We start from the raw sequence: 15,842 nt of genomic DNA, 5'->3' as shown, positions 1-15,842 counted from the left end.
TTGGTTGAGAGTTTTGAAAAACTCAGGTCAGCAATCCGCTGACAGATGGTTTCTGAGAGGGACTTCTCCCAGAAAAGGTAGAATAAACACATTTTTTTTTTTTTTTGCCTATTTCTTCCCACATCTAAAATTCCTTTGGGGATCCACCCATCTCCACCCTCCATCCATATAGTTTGTATGGGACTAATTCCAGCCCCAGCTTCAGAGTCTGTGACCAAGGCCAGTTCAGTGAGGGTCAGCCCCAGAACATCTGCAGTAAGCGGGTGACATCGTCTTTGTGCTAGGGTTGCTAAGCTGGAAGGATAGAAGCCCAGAGCTGCTGGTTATCATTTCTGCCACCACTTGGGAAAAGTCTGCCTGAGAATGAGCTAACACAGTTCAACACAGAAGAAAGCAGAAATGAAACATTGAGGAAGCACAATTCCTGACACATGTTCTGGGCACCTGGATCCATCCAGGCCTGAAGCCATTATTCCTGAATTTTCCAGTTACATAAACCAATATGTTCCCATATTTTATCGGGCTGGTTTGAGTTTAGATTATCCTGTTTGTTCATCTCTGCCTATTAAAATTGTATCAGTTTTTCATCACTAGTTTAAAACTCACCTCCTATGAGAAGCTTTCCTTGAATTATTTAGCGGATGTTTATTGTTTGGGCTTTTCTATTGCCCAGAAAAGACCTCCCCACATACTTCCGAAAAATCCCCACAGCCCTCACAGCTCATCATCATCACCAACGTGGCTACGATGGACACAGCCACCCTGATATCTTTTTTTTTTTTTTTTTTTGCGGTACGCGGGCCTCTCACTGCTGTGGCCTCTCCCGTTGCGGAGCACAGGCTCCAGACGCGCAGGCTCAGCGGCCATGGCTCACGGGCCCAGCTGCTCTGCGGCATGTGGGATCTCCCCAGTCCGGGGCACGAACCCGTGTCCCCTGCATCGGCAGGCGGACTCTCAACAACTGCGCCACCAGGGAAGCCCTCCACACTTGAGTCTTAACCTGCAAAAGGGCAAAGACTGGGCCTTGCCTGGGGCCATACTCACAGCACCCAACATAATACCTGGCACAGAGCAGGTTCTCAAAATTATTCATGAATCAAATAAAATAATGAAGGCAGGCCAAGAAGACTTGTAGAAAGTGGGGAGTTGGTCCTGCCTAGGCTTTTAAAGGCTAAGGAGGCAAAGAAACTAAGAGGGGGACAAACGAACCCATGAACTCCACTGGATCCCAACTCCTTCCGGCCCCACCCATCACTGAAATGTTCTGTTTCCCAAACCTCAGGACGCCCAGTCCCTCACGTCTCAGAGCACCCCAACCCCCATCTGCATCCCTCCCTTCCTGCCTCTCAGCCACGCCCTCTCTGCCCGGAGCCAGCTCTTGCTTTTGGGGGTGGTAATGGGCCCCGTGGGAACTGAGTTACCTCCACAAGGCCTGGCCAGGGTGGGGCCGTGCCTGTCCCTGGGGGTGAGCCTCTGGGCTGTGCAGTTACGTCGGATGAGCAGCAGAGAGCCAGACTCCAGCTGTCACCATGGCTGAGTTCAGGGTGAGGGTATCCACTGGGGAGGCCTTCGGGGCTGGCACGTGGGACAAAATGTCTGTCATCATCGTGGGGACCGAAGGAGAGACCCTGCCACTGCCCCTGGACCATTTCGGCAAAGAGTTCAGCGCCGGCGCTGTGAGTGTGGGGTGGGGGTGGGGGCGGCGGAGGAGGGAGCAGGAGAGGCCGTGCTCTAGGATACTAAACTTGCCCCCCAGGAGGAGGACTTCAAGGTGACGTGCCCCCAGGACGTGGGCCGGGTGCTGCTGCTGCGCGTGCACAAGGCTCCCCCCACGCTGCTCCGTCCTTTCTGTCCCCTGGCCTCGGACGCCTGGTTCTGCCGCTGGGTCCAGCTCACGCCGCCCCGGGGCGCCCCCCTCCGCTTCCCCTGCTACCAGTGGCTGGAGGACCAGGGGAGCCTGGTACTGCGGGAGGGGACAGGTGAGGGGGACACAGGAGGGAGGAAGGGGCTGGTGTATTGGGGGGAAAGGCAAGGGGAGTGGAGAGGTGAGCCGGTGTGGCCGAGGGGGAGGGACAGGGAGTTTGGGGGAAGGAGGGGGTGGCAGTCTGGTGTGGGAGAAACTACTTATGGGGGCAGGGGATCTGGTAAGGGGTGGCTGGAGGGGAGGGGAGAGCAGCTGGGGCCGGAGGTCAGGGGGCTTTCTCCGTCCTCCCCACCGGCTCCTCTGCTCCCACAGCGAAGATTTCCTGGGAGGATCGCCACCCCACCCTCCAGCAGCAGCGCCAGGAGGAGCTGCAGGCCAGGCGGGAGACGTACAGGTGAGGAGGGGGTTACTGCGGGGGAGGCGAGTTGCCGAGGGGATGAGGGTCAGCCTCGTTCCACTTGTGTTGACGCGGCCTGAAGTCCCTGCCTGGTCCTCTGTCCTTTCCAATCACAGCATCTCCAGGAACTCGTTAGAAATACAGTTTCTCAGACCCACCTCATAGCTACTGAATCAGATATTGAGGGTGAGGGGCAGCAGTGTTGGTGTTTTTGACTTAAGACTAGTTGATTTACAACGTTGTGTCCATTTCAGGTGTACAGCAGCGTGCCCTGGGTTGTTTATTTGCAGATTATATTCCACTATACGTTATTACAAGATACTGGCGTCAGCTTAATAAAAATGTGCAGCATGACAGTTGTGGGTTAAGTTTTATTTGGGGCAAAATGAGGACTACAGCCCAGGAGACGGAATTTCAGAGAGCTCTGAGAAACTGCTCCACAGAGGTAGTGGGGAAAGTCAGTACCTATGTGATCTTGGTGAAGGGGGAGCTCTTGCAGTCGAGCACATATTTTGTTTTGCAGAAGGTTTCTAATAGTCACGAAGAGCAGTCGTCACCATGAAGGATTTTAGTGCTTTTCTGGATATGAGGAGATACGAGAATTAGGTTCATAAAATCATATCTATCTGAAAACCTGTTCTGCCCGTTTTGCCCAGAGCACAGAATGCCTCATTTCTGCTCCCCACCCTGAACTCCTTTGGGAGTTGAAAGTCAGCAACTGCAGCAACACATGATTTAGTCCTTGTCCTTGTAGAGGAGGATGGCAAGGGCCAAATTGTAGTTGATGCTGGATATATAATTCCCTGTAGCGATAACAGTAAATCCTTGTTGCTAACGATATTGGGTTTTTTTTTGTTTTTTGGTTGTTTTTTTTGGGGGGGCTGCGCCTGACCGGAGATCAAACCCAAGCCGCCTGCATTAGGAGCGGGGAGTCTTAACCACTGCCCCACCAGGGAAGTTCCGCTAGCAATATTGTTTTAACAAGCCTTCCAGATGACTCATGCCCACTGAAGTTTGAAACCCACTGCTTTTTTTTTTTTTTTTTTTTGCGGTACGCGGGCCTCTCACTGTTGTGGCCTCTCCCGTTGCGGAGCACAGGCTCCGGACGCGCAGGCTCAGAGGCCATGGCTCATGGGCCCAGCCGCTCAGCGGCATGTGGGATCTTCCCGGACCGGGGCACGAACCCGCGTCCCCTGCATCAGCAGGGGATGGACTCTCAACCACCGCGCCACCAGGGAAGCCCTGAAACCCACTGCTTTTAAATGCCTCACTCTTGCTGGAGTCTTTCTGGGTCGCTGGCGAGGACTTCTAAGGCAGAAAGCCAGGGACCACACGCACGAGCAAATGTTCAAAAGGTCATGGTCTGGCCAACTGGGCTGCTGTCTGAAGAGCGGGCTGCAGGCTTGCACTTTAGGTCTCTGAGGGCACAGCAGCTGCAGGCTTACTTGGCTCCTGGTGATTCCACGTGCGTTGTGAATTACATCCCAGAGAAAACCATGGCGCCTAATCTGCCAGCATCAGCCCCAGGTGAGGGAACAGATGGAGGGAGCTGTGTCTGTGGAGTGGCTTTTCTTCCTTTCTTGGCAAAACAAGGACACAGGAGTCAGGAGACGCAAGGCCAGCCTAGGCCCTGCCGAAAGGAGCTGTGAAATCGTAAGCAAATTAGTTAACCTTTTTGATCCTTAATTTCTTCTGCAAAAGGAACTAAGAATACCAGGCTGATTTGTATTATTAGGAAAAACAAATGAGAAGATGGTTGAGAATGTAGCTTGTCAGCCGCAAAGCCCTGCACACGTGTGTACCGAGGTTCGTAATGCCCCTCAGTTACCTCTGATCCAAGTGGCTACGCCCTCAGTACTCAGAGTGAGGTCTCACGTCCACAGGGTCGGCATCACCTGGGAGCTTGTTAGAAATACAGGGTCTTGGGCCACCCCAAACCTACTTGATGAGAATCTGCATTTTACCAAGATCCCTGGGGGAACTAAGTTTTTGTGCATTAAAGTTGGAGAAGCAGGGTTTGGCCACCACCTGGTGGCAGTGTACTTTAACTGCAAATTGTGCTCTGAAGTTGCCTGTTCAAACCCAAAGGCAATGACGGAATGAACCAAAGAATGAATGAGGGAGGGAATGAGAGGATGACTGGCTGGGGGTCCTCAGCTTTGCAGGGACATGATTTTACCATTTCACCTAAAGGTCTTCAGGCTGTGTTGCTTGCTGGATAAAGGGATTTAAAGAGGCTAGATCTCTTTAGGCCGGGCCAGAGTACATTTCTGGGCTCCCCCAAGCTTTGGAGGCTGAAGTGTCTCTCCACGGGATGCCTGCCAAAGGCAACTGACGCCTTCCTGTGTTCCCACCTTCAGGACAGCCTCCGCTCTGTGATGCATCTGTGTTAGTCAGGAGTTTTGTGGTTGCAAGAACGATAACAGACTCCAGCTAGCAGACAGAAAAAATGGGAATGCGTCAACAGGTCACAGAAGTGAGGGCTGGAAGCGTAGCCAGATCTTACGGGCCAGAAGCCAGGGTGACTCTCCCCCTGTCTCTGGAGCCCCCTAGATGTTTCTCTCTCTGGCTTCACTTTCCTCTCTCCCTGCAGAACAGCTTTCTTTGGTTCCCAGTCCACACAGTGGAAAATGGCCTTTTTTTTTTTAATAGCAACTCCTTTATTTTTAATTATTTTTAAAAATTTATTTATTTATTTGGTTGTGCCCGGTGTTAGTTGCGGCAGGCAGTCTTCTTAGTTGCGGCAGGCAAACTCTTAGCTGCGGCACGCACATGGGGTCTAGTTCCCTGACCAGGGACCGAACCTGGGCCCCATGCATTGGAAGCACGGACTCTTCACCACTTCACCACCAGGGAAGTCTCCCAGTCCTGGTGTTTATGTGCTATAACCCAGATATCCAGAGAGAGATGACCTCTGGTCCAGCCCCAATCTCCAATTTCCTGGGAAGGATTCTGATTGGCCTTGCTCTGGCCAGTGCCCAACCCTGGACCAATCAACTGACCAGGGGAGAACATGGCTGTGGGAACATGGCAGCTCTCCCTGCGGCCTTGAGGGTGGAGGGGAAGGGCAGAGCCCAGGAAGACCCCTGCTTGTGGAAGGGGGCTGGCCCTGACCAGGGCCTCCAAGGGGTCTGCCACTCCCTCTCCCTAGTCAGTGGTTTCCCTGAGGCTTCTAGCTGGCTGCCTCCCTGGTTCTCCCTCCAGCTGGAAGACTTACATCCCAGGCTGGCCTCGCTGCCTCAACGAGGAGACCATAAAAAACCTGGACCTCAACATCAAATACTCTCTGGCAAAGAACATCACCTTCTACCTGCGAGGCAGCTCGATGTGAGGATGCCCACCCTCTCCTGCCCCTGGCCTCAGATGTACGGGTACCCCTGCCTTCTGCCCTCCCCCACTCAGCTCCCCCACCATCAGGGATGTGGGTCACACAGCCCAGCCCAGGGCACGGCCTCTGCTCACCACCTGTTCCAACAAGGTGAGGATGACCTCAGGGGCAGTGACTACCACGGCCCCCCTCCGGAGGCTGGTTCAGGACCCCAAGATGGATAAGCTTAGCCAACGCGGGCCCGTCTCCCAGGGCCTCTTGCTTCCCTCTCCCCACTTTTCACATCTTCTGGCAGGTTGGCACATCTGAAACTCAAAGGGCTGCTGGACCGCAAGGGGCTCTGGAAGAGCCTGGAGGAGATGAGAAGTGTGTTCAACTTCTGGAAGACCCCAGCCGTGGGTGAGGGGCTCCAGCCGGGGCTCCAGACCTCTTCCCTGGGGTATCAGCTCTCCTGGCTGTCAGGAATCTCAGAAAACCAAGCGCCAGTTCACTGTGTGACCCTGGGCAGGCCCCTGACTCCCACGAGACCTTACTTTCTCCTCAGACACAGAAAAGGACGTGTCGTGGGGGCACCTCTGACCTTCTAATGCCTTGTATCCATCAGACACTTGTTGGGCTACTACACATGAGACACTCGCTTAGGGACTGTGGACACAGTCCTTGCCCCCACAGGGCTCCCAGTTGAGCAGACAAGTAGACATTAGGCTCAAAGGCAAATAATGAGTTTCGCTTATGAAACCTGTGCATCAGCTCCAGTGAGAGTGTGTAAAAGGGGGACCTGGCCTAGTCCAGCTAGGGAACTCTCTACGGAGGTGACTTTTATGCTGAGACCTCAAAGTGGGGAGGTGTCAACAGCGCCAGGCATGGTGTGTGAGCGCAGAGGGTGCTTCAGGTTCGGGGGGGGCGGTCCGGTGCACGTGAAGGCCCTGAAGATGGAAGGAGTGGAGACCTTTGAGGGGAAAGATGCTGCTGTGGCCAAAGGGGATTGAGCCAGGGAAGGAAGACAGGAGGCGAAGCAGGAGACGTGCATGGGCCCTGGGCCGTGCAGGACTGTGGAGGCCGTGGCAGGAGCTCGGGCCTTTCCTAAGGGCAGTGGGACCTTCAACCAGCTGCCAGCTGGGGAGTACTGTGGCCAGATGTGCCGTGGGGAGGGGGCTGTTAGGGGACAGGAGTGCAAGCAGGAGGACCAGTTATGAGGCTCTGGCTGTGGTCAGCAGAGGATGGAATCCTCAGCGAGGCAGTGACAGCAGAGATGGAGTGGACGTGTGGAGCAAGAGCTACTGAGGATGGAGAATCGGTGGGACTCGATGGGCGGAGGATGGGGGGAGCTGCCGAGAGGACTCCGGGCTCTGCCACCTGCAATCCAGTGGATGAAGGTGCCATTCCCGGGATGCCAGGCAATGGGCTGGGGACTGGGCTAGAGCAGGAGCCCATGTTCAGCCTCCGATATACTGTGTTTGAGTCATGGGGTTGGAGATGGCAGGTAGATGGTGGGACTGGTGGGCTGGGGACTAAGGTTTGCTGTTTGGTGAACTGAAGCCAAGGGGTCAGAGGAGGTCACCCTGGGAAGTACTGCATGAGAAGAGAGGGGAGCACAGGATGGACGCAGGAGAAACGCCACAATGGCGCTCAGGGGGAGACCCCTGGGCGCTGGGGTGACTGGTCCCATCTCCCCTGCCCCCCTGCAGAGTATGTGTTTGAGCACTGGCAGGAGGATGCCTTCTTCGCCTACCAGTTCCTGAATGGCCTCAACCCGGTCCTGATCCGCCGCTGTCGCCACCTCCCAAAGAACTTCCCTGTCACTGATGCCATGGTGGCCCCAGTGTTGGGCCCCGGGACGAGTCTGCAGGCTGAGCTGGAGGTGAGGGGCACCGGAGTCCTGGCTCTGCACACCCCCATCTCAGTGCTTTTGGCCCATCCCCTACTGGAGAGGAATAACACTCACATTTGTTAAGGACCTACTGTGTGCTACGTGCCAGGAACACCCTCTCCCGTGCACAGTATCCTGGCCCTGAATCCTCTCCCCACCCCCCTACTCCCCACCTTCTGCCTTTAGAAAGCCAGATGGCAGCCCTGGCTCCCCTTCTCTCTCCCGCAGAAAGGGTCCTTGTTCCTGGTGGATTACGGCATCCTCTCTGGCATCCGCACCAATGTCATTAATAGGAGGCCTCAGTTCTCCGCGGCCCCAATGACCCTGCTATACCAGCGCCCAGGGTGTGGGCCCCTGCTGCCCCTCGCCATCCAGGTCAGCAGCCGGGCAGGCGACAGGGCAGGGGCAGGGAGAGGTCTGACTAAATGGTTGGCAGACACTCAAGGCTGCCTCTCCCCACTGGCCTCTCCTATAGCTCAGCCAGACCCCTGGGCCCGACAGCCCCATCTTTCTGCCCAGCGACGACAAGTGGGACTGGCTGCTGGCCAAGACGTGGGTGCGCAATGCCGAGTTCTCCATCCACGAGGCCCTCACACACCTGTTACAGGTACACCTGGTGACCGAGGTCTTCACCCTGGCTACGCTGCGCCAGCTGCCTCACTGCCACCCACTCTTCAAGGTCAGTGGCCCAGCAAGACGACCCAGACTGTGCCCCAAGCCTGCAGGTCGCTGCACCTGGGCCTGCCCTTCGGGGTCCTATGCCGCCTGTCCCCACGTGGCCCTGTCCTTTCAGGCTGAGATGCTGAGCCCCCATTCTGCCTCAGCAGCATCTCCCTGCACAATTCCCCTGAGAGGCTGCTTTCCAGCAGGCCCTGAGCTAGGGTGAGGTGATGAGGACAGGCGCGAGGGAGAGGACCGCATGTGACAGCAGGCTATGCCCCAGAGAGATTCTCTTCTTAGGGGAGCTCAAGACAACAGCGATCACAGAAGCCCAGCTCCTAGGAAAGGAGAGACCTGGGGCTGAGAGATGCCAAAGTGTGAACATGGCTTTGACCAACAGGTTTTCTGCAGATAGCTGCAGGGTGGGGAGCCCTGGGAGGGAGACCCGTGTCTCTAAGTTGGGCTCTGCTAAGCCTTCAGATGGCCCAGATTCATTTCCTCCAGGGACCTGGAGCATCTCCTCTGTGAAGATGAGGGGTCCACAGCTACTCACATTTTCTGATTCTTCCTTAGACAGTCTCCTGGGTCCTGATGCAGGCCCTACTCTGTCCTCTTCAATCCAGGCTGATTCTTTCTGACAATCTACAGCTCCCAGGGCCTGGCACTCAGACGTGGTCTCTAGGGGACCATTTCACATTGCCAGGCCCGCAGGCCCTGGTTATCACGGTGCTTTGCCTGCCTGGGGTTAGGAAATCACAGGAGGCCAGAGCTGGAGGGATTCATAGTGCTGTCCAGATCAGCCCTCTCATTTGCCCAGTGATCTGATGCCCAGAGAGAGGAAAACACATGCTCAAGGTCACAGAACAGGATGCTGGTGGACCTTAGCCCCCATCACTGGGCCTGGAGCCCTGATCCCTATCCCAGGCTGCCCCCTTGTCCCTGTCATCTCTCTCCATGTGTGATTGACAAGCCTGGGTTCCTCTATGGGGGGGCGGGTCTGGGGCCACAGAGACCCAGGCTTCGCCTAGCTCTGCCTTCTCTGGCCCTTACAGCTGCTGATCCCACACACACGGTACACCCTGCACATCAACACGCTGGCCCGTGAGCTACTCATTGCCCCCGGGAAGGTGGTGGACAGGGTAAGGACTGCTTTAGGGAGGGTGGGGATGGGATATTCCTGCAGTGTAATGAATCTGGGGTCTTGGGCTTCCCTGGTGGCGCAGTGGTTGAGAGTCCGCCTGCCGATGCAGGGAACGCGGGTTCGTGTCCCGGTCTGGGAAGATCCCACATGCCGCAGAGCGGCTGGGCCCATGAGCCATGGCCGCTGAGCCTGCACGTCCGGAGCCTGTGCTCCGCAACGGGAGAGGCCACAACAGTGAGAGGCCCGCGTACCGCAAAAAAAAAAAAAAAAAAAAGAATCTGGTGTCTTGGGGTGGGAGTGGCCCTGTCTCCCAAACCACTATTACCTCCTGCTTCTGGGGCAAGGGCTGTGGTACCCAGGAGTCCCGTTTCCCAGTCCACAGGCCTTGGCATTGAAGGTTTCTCTGAGCTGATACAGAGGTACATGGAACAGCTGAACTATTCCGTCCTGTGTCTGCCTGAGGATATCCGGGCCCGAGGAGTTGAAGACATCCCAGGCTACTACTACCGGGATGATGGGATGCAGATCTGGGGTGCAGTGGAATGGTGAGGGGGCCAGCCCCAGAGAGCTGGGGCCTTGGGGGACAGGCAGGAAGACTGGGAAGGAGAAGGAAGGCCCAGAGAGGCGTCCACCAGGAGGAGGGCCGGACGTTCATAGCACTGGGACCAGGCGGGGGCACTCCTCAGAGAGGGTCGGGGTTCACAGCTGGGATGGAACCCCGTGCACCTTGCAGCTTTGTCTCCGAAATGATCGGCATCTACTACCTGAGCGATGAGTCTGTCCGCGATGACAGTGAACTCCAGGCCTGGGTGTGGGAGATCTTCTCCGAGGGCTTCCTAGGCCGGGAGAGCTCAGGTAGGGGGACCTCGGTTCTTAGGTTCTACCCTCAGGCCACTGCGGCATTGTCCTCAGGACCCTGGTAGCCCCGTTCCCAGCCCAGCTCTCCCTGCAGGCGTACCCTCCTCCCTGGGGACACGGGAAGCCCTGATACAGTATGTCACTATGGTGATATTCACCTGCTCGGCCAAGCATTCCGCTGTCGGTACAGGGCAGGTGAGAAGGGTCAATGCCAGGGTGGCGGGACGGAGGGGGCCGGGCTCCTAGCCTCACTCTGCCCTCTCGGCCTTCAGTTTGACTTCAGTGCCTGGATGCCCAACCTGCCACCTACCATGCAGCTGCCACCGCCCACCTCTAAAGGCCAGGCAAGCCCGGAGAGGTTCATAGCCACCCTCCCACCAGTCAATGCCACATGTGATGTCATCGTTGCCCTCTGGACACTGAGCAAGGAGCCTGGAGACAGAGTGAGTGTGGGGCTGGGAGCCAGACCAGGCCAGCCCTGGGGTAAGGGAGGCGACACTGTTTACTCTCCCTGACCCACACCCCACTGTGCCATGAGACCCCGGTGAGTCTTCCCAGGAGGACACGAGGGCATTGGACATCTCACAAGGGGTCAGATGGCCAAATGAGATGATGCAGAGTCACGCTTAGCTGCAAGGGCAACGTGTGATATGTTCCAGTGAGGCCGCCCCCTTTAAAACTCTCACTTGAGCTTTCATCCCCGAGAGCTGCCTGCAGTAATCATCACTGTTCAGGGGGAGGGGGCACGGGTGAGGCTCAGTCGTAGGCTGCTTCAGGTCCCCCAGGGTGGATGGCTAAGGCGGGTCCCGGCTGCAAAGCAGCCCCTCCACCCAGCCTTGTGTTTGGTTCCCAGCGGTCCCTGGGCACCTACCCGGACGAACACTTCACGGAGGCGGCCCCGTGCTGGAGCATCGCGGCCTTCCAGAGCCGCCTGGCTCAGATCTCGCGAGACATCCAGGAGAGAAACCAGGACCTGGAGCTCCCCTACACCTACCTGGACCCTCCCATCATCGAGAACAGCGTCTCCATCTAAATCCCCTGGGGAAAAGGGCCCCACATGACATCCCTTTGACCCCATAGCTCTAGGCTACCTGCCACCCAGAGAAAAGGACTCCCCAGAAAACCAGGCCCCCATATGCCCCTGCTGGGTCTGGTGTAACTCATCCCCAATACACCGCAAAACAGAAACAAAAAAAACCCCCAGAGAATAAAAGCTCATTGGACGGCACCACTATGCCTTTTGAAGACTCCAAGCCTCAAAGTCCTGCACAACCACAGCCCCCTGGAAGGGTACCATAGGGGGAACACAGTCCTGCCCCCAATCCCACTGACCACAGCTGACTGGACCTAATGGTCATGCGGCTCAAGGGCAGCCCTCTTCCAGACCGTCCAGCAGCATAAGGCGTGGCCCGCCTGAAAACTGCTCGAGAGGTTGATGGTGACCTATGGTCCCAACTTTAAAATGAACAACCCACTGAGAAAGGGCCATGGGAAGCAGGGCAGAAGGAAGACCTACTGCCGGGGACTTGCAGGCAGTGCCCACATATGCTTTCTAAAAAAAACATACCCTGGGACTTCCCCGGTGGCTCGGTGGTTAAGAAACCGCCTGCCAATGCAGGGGACATGGGTTCGAGCCCTTGTCCGGGAAGATCCCATATGTGGTGGAGCAACTAAGCCTGTGTGTCACAACTACGGGAGCCCACATGCCTAGAGCCCGTGCTTCGCAACAAAAGAAGTCACCGCAATGAGAAGCCCGTGCACTGCAACGAAGAATAGCCCCCGCTTGCCGCAACTAGAGAAAGCCTGCGCGCAGCAAAGAAGACTGAGCACAGCCAAAAGTAAATAAATAAATAAATTTTTAATTTAAAAAATAAATAAATACTACATTAAAAAGTGATAAGTGCTGAAGAGAAGCTATAAAGCAGGGAAGGATAATACAGTAAGTCCCCTACACACGAGCCTTCAAGTAGCCAACTTTTAAAGATGCGAACATGCTTTCGCATATCCAATCATCTAAGTTAGCTCCCGTGTCTGGTATATATTGTCATGTCCCTGCATCCTCTGCAAGTAGTTGTGCTTTTGTGTACTTTACTGTACAGCGCTGTATAGAGTACAGCAGTACAGCATCTTTATTTCAAGCCCAGGATGTCTGGAAGCAAGAATAGAAGCAGTGGTGATGTAGCTGGTACTGCTGAGAAGCGCCAGCTGTTGTACTGCACTGCTGTACTTCTCAAGGTACCGTCCTGTAAGATTAAAAATGTTTTCTTTATGTTTTGTGTTTGTTTATGTATTATTTGTGTGAAAAATATTATAAACCTATTACAGTACAGTACTGTACAGCCAGTTGTGTTAGTTGGGTACCTAGGCTAAATTTGCTGGAATTAGGAACAAATTGGACTTATGAACGTGCTCTCAGAACACAACTCATTCGTATGTAAGGGACTTACTGTATAAAGTATAGGGGAGCAAATTTAGATATAGAGTAGCCAGGCAAGAGCTCTTTAGAAGGGGACTTTTGAGTAAAGGTATAAAGTGTGGTCGACTCCTTCCAACCACAGGGCCTTTGCACATACTGTTCCCTCTCCACCTCTTAGACCTGGTTAATGTTTCCTCTTCCTTCAGATCTTAGCTTGATAATTGCTTCATCAAGAAAGACCAGGTTTAACTCTTAATGGCTCCCAGAGCACTGTAGATGGATGGATATCTTTCTTTTCCACTAGATTAGACTGTCTGTAATTTGGTTTGGTTTTCTCCCCACCTCCAGGCACAGTACCTGGTAACTGGGAGATTCTCGAAACACGGGTTAGTGATGAGGACTAGATCAGGGTTGGGAACTGAATCAATGATGGGATTGGAATTAGGATGAATATTCAGTAAGGATGAGATGAGGGGTAGGAAGTGACGTGAGGGCGGGGAATGCCTTAAGGGGATGGAGGCAGGACAGAGAAGAGGCTGGGGATGAAGGTCATGCACATGCTCTGTGACTGGCAGAGCTGTCTCATTTGCCTGGTCACAGTACTCTCACGGGCTGTCAGGCCGGTCAGGCCTGCCCTCCTGGGCTCTGCTCAGCCACCCTGATGACCCTTGTGTGATGCGAGGAACTTGATGATTCAAATTTGCATCTTAAGATGCAAATTTACCCAGCCTCCTGCCTTCTAGCCACTGCCCTTCTCTTGAGACTGTGCCCCCAGGGGGCTGTAAGGAGCAGGGCCAGTGGAGGGGGGAATTGAGGCTCAGAGGTTTGGGAAACTGCACCTCCAGGCCCCTCTGGGATGCTGGGTCCTGGAGGAGCAGGGGTGAGAGGCCCAGCCTTAACCTTCTAATCCAGCAGTAGCATCACTCTGTGGGGGTGGGAAGGAGGCAGGGGCACACAGTCAGCCTGGAGGGGATTGTGGGAGGGGATTTGGAAGAAACAGGGGAGGGAGCTGATGGTGTAGAAGAGTTTGGGCGCCATTTTCCAAATCACAATCCATTCTCAATAGGTGTCCCCCAGCCAACCCCTCTGTCCCAAAAAAAGTAGGAGTGGTGGCTCCAGGTTTGATCAGGGCTCAAGTCTGGAGTGGAAATTAGGTTCCCAAGGGAAACAGATGGAGATGGGGATGGTAGGGACGTGGATGTGGCCGGGGACATGGATGGGATTAGGCACGAGGATGTAGATGGAGCGCTCCCCAGTTACAACCAAAATGTGGATGTGTGACTCTGGGTAGGTGCTCATTGGGCTGAAGAACTGGTTCTCCTTGACCAGGGGTGGACCCGGAGAGCAGGAGAGGCCCCAGGGAAGGATGTGAGCTCGCTGGGTTGGCTCACAATGAGCCACCCACACAGGAAGCTGAGCCCTCACTGCTGGGGCACCCACCCCACCCCCACCTTGCCCCACCCAGAGCTCTGCAAGGCAGGGGAGCAACCCCTGGAGCCCCCCGCCCCCCAAGACAGAGGGAAAACAATCAGATTGGGTCACTCCCCTACTGTAAGCCAGAGCTTAAAACCATGTTTCCCTTAGAGTCAAATCCAAGGACTCAACTGTGGACTATAGGATCGTGCATGACTCAGCTTCCATCCACCCCTGGGTCACCTATTGCAGCCACTCGGGCCTTGAACGCACACCCTTCAGGGCCCTTGCACTTGCCCTGTCCTTGTTTGTAACACATTTCCCCCCAGTCTCAACTCAGCTGTCACCTCCTCAGAGTGACCTTCCCTGATCACCACATCTAATGCTCCCCCCCACCCAGGTCATGCTAACACACCACCTGGTTTCATCTCCTGACTGCACTTGCAACCATCTGAAAGGATGTATTTGTTTATGTGTTTGTTTATGTGTTTTTTGTCTGCCCCCATAAGCCAGTTGAAGTAGGGGTCATGCCAGGGGAATTGACAGCCGCGTCCTCCACATACTGTCTAGGGAGACAGGAGCCATGAGGCAAGCAGACCCCAGAACGTCAGTGCTGGAAGGGACTTTCCCGGTCTTCACGTTCCTCCCATTTATCTGAAAAATCTGGGCCACTGAGGCTGAGGGACTCGGAAAGGGGGCTGGTATCTTCTCTTTACACCATACCAGCTGCCCTCCAGACTTACGGAAAAGCACAGAGGGGGTCCAGGGTGCAAGCTGAGGGACGCCACCTGTCTGACAAGGCTGGAGCTTTACATGGGCCCCCTCCCCACATCCTGTCCCCAGAGGCTTCCAGAGCCCACGGAGGATCCTACGTGTGGCCAGGTGTGTCTCCCCAGTAAATCTCCCTCCAAGCTGGCTTTCTGGGGAAACAGATTCTGGTGATCCCCCCTGGTTCCACCGTCTCTGGCTCTGGGACATTTGCAGACGAGGCATGTCTTCTAATGCTAACTTTGGTGCAGGCCAAGGAGTGTCCGTCCTCTTGGAAAGACAAGCTGCCTGACTGTGCCCTGACATCCTTCCAGCGTATCCCGGTCCTGCTGTTCTAAGTCAAGGCCCAGGTTTACGGGGATGGCACATCCAGCCTCTGCTATAGTTATTCTAGCCACAAGGGGGCGCCATTGGGTATGTCTTATTCCTTGATTTTGTTCAAAGGCGAGCAGAAACTGGTGATTTTGGCTAAATTCTTAGGTTGGAATCTGCAGGTGAGACATCCCCAAACACGCCTCTTCATGCACAATGCCATGGGGATCCTATTCTCCCAGTATCACATGTTCAGGAAGTGAAAATCCGATCTTTGGCAGACCCAAAGTCTGCCCCACGTCCACTCCCCAAAGACACTGTGACCAGGGTTTGGTCGGGTACAAAATTTGACTCCGGAGGCAGAATAGGTAAGGGGGGCTAGATCTGAAGTCTAGGGAAGCAGGAAAATGGGAAGGTTGGGTGGCTGTGGAGAAAGATGTGGATGACTGGCTTGAGGGCTGCACAAATCTCAATTTTTAAGGGCTACAGGGCTGGAAGGGAGAACATTAGACCCCCCAGATTACCATCTGTTTCAGTCAGGGTGGGTTAGATTATGCTGCAACAACAAATAATCTCAAAATCTCAATGGCTTAACCCAGCAAAAGTTCATTTCTCACTCAGCTCCATGCCCAGCTCAGGTCATCACGGGGCTCTGCTCTAGTCCCTCAGAGACAGAAGCTGATGGAAGCAACATCTCATCACATGCTTCTAGAACAGAGAGGTAGAGAGCAGAGAACTCTGGTGGGCTCATGCCA

General features: G+C 54.9%; 1 protein-coding gene across 1 annotated transcript; it reads left to right on the top strand.

The window, feature by feature from the left end:
* The first annotated feature begins 1,366 nt into the window (after positions 1-1,366).
* Positions 1,367-12,040, top strand: ALOX15B (arachidonate 15-lipoxygenase type B). The gene is made up of 14 exons (XM_067714664.1): positions 1,367-1,676; positions 1,757-1,979; positions 2,237-2,318; positions 5,526-5,648; positions 5,945-6,048; positions 7,338-7,510; positions 7,748-7,894; positions 7,995-8,198; positions 9,232-9,318; positions 9,696-9,865; positions 10,054-10,175; positions 10,273-10,373; positions 10,451-10,621; positions 11,032-12,040. The coding sequence occupies exons 1-14, from the start codon at positions 1,530-1,532 to the stop codon at positions 11,209-11,211; spliced, it is 2,034 nt and encodes a 677-aa protein (XP_067570765.1). The 5' UTR covers positions 1,367-1,529; the 3' UTR covers positions 11,212-12,040.
* Positions 12,041-15,842: the final 3,802 nt, after the last annotated feature.

Source organism: Pseudorca crassidens, chromosome 19 (assembly GCF_039906515.1).
Source record: "Pseudorca crassidens isolate mPseCra1 chromosome 19, mPseCra1.hap1, whole genome shotgun sequence".
Taxonomy (NCBI): Eukaryota; Metazoa; Chordata; class Mammalia; order Artiodactyla; family Delphinidae; genus Pseudorca; species Pseudorca crassidens.
The sequence above is the reverse complement of the archived record's forward strand: the minus strand, read 5'-3'. Positions and strand labels throughout refer to the sequence as shown.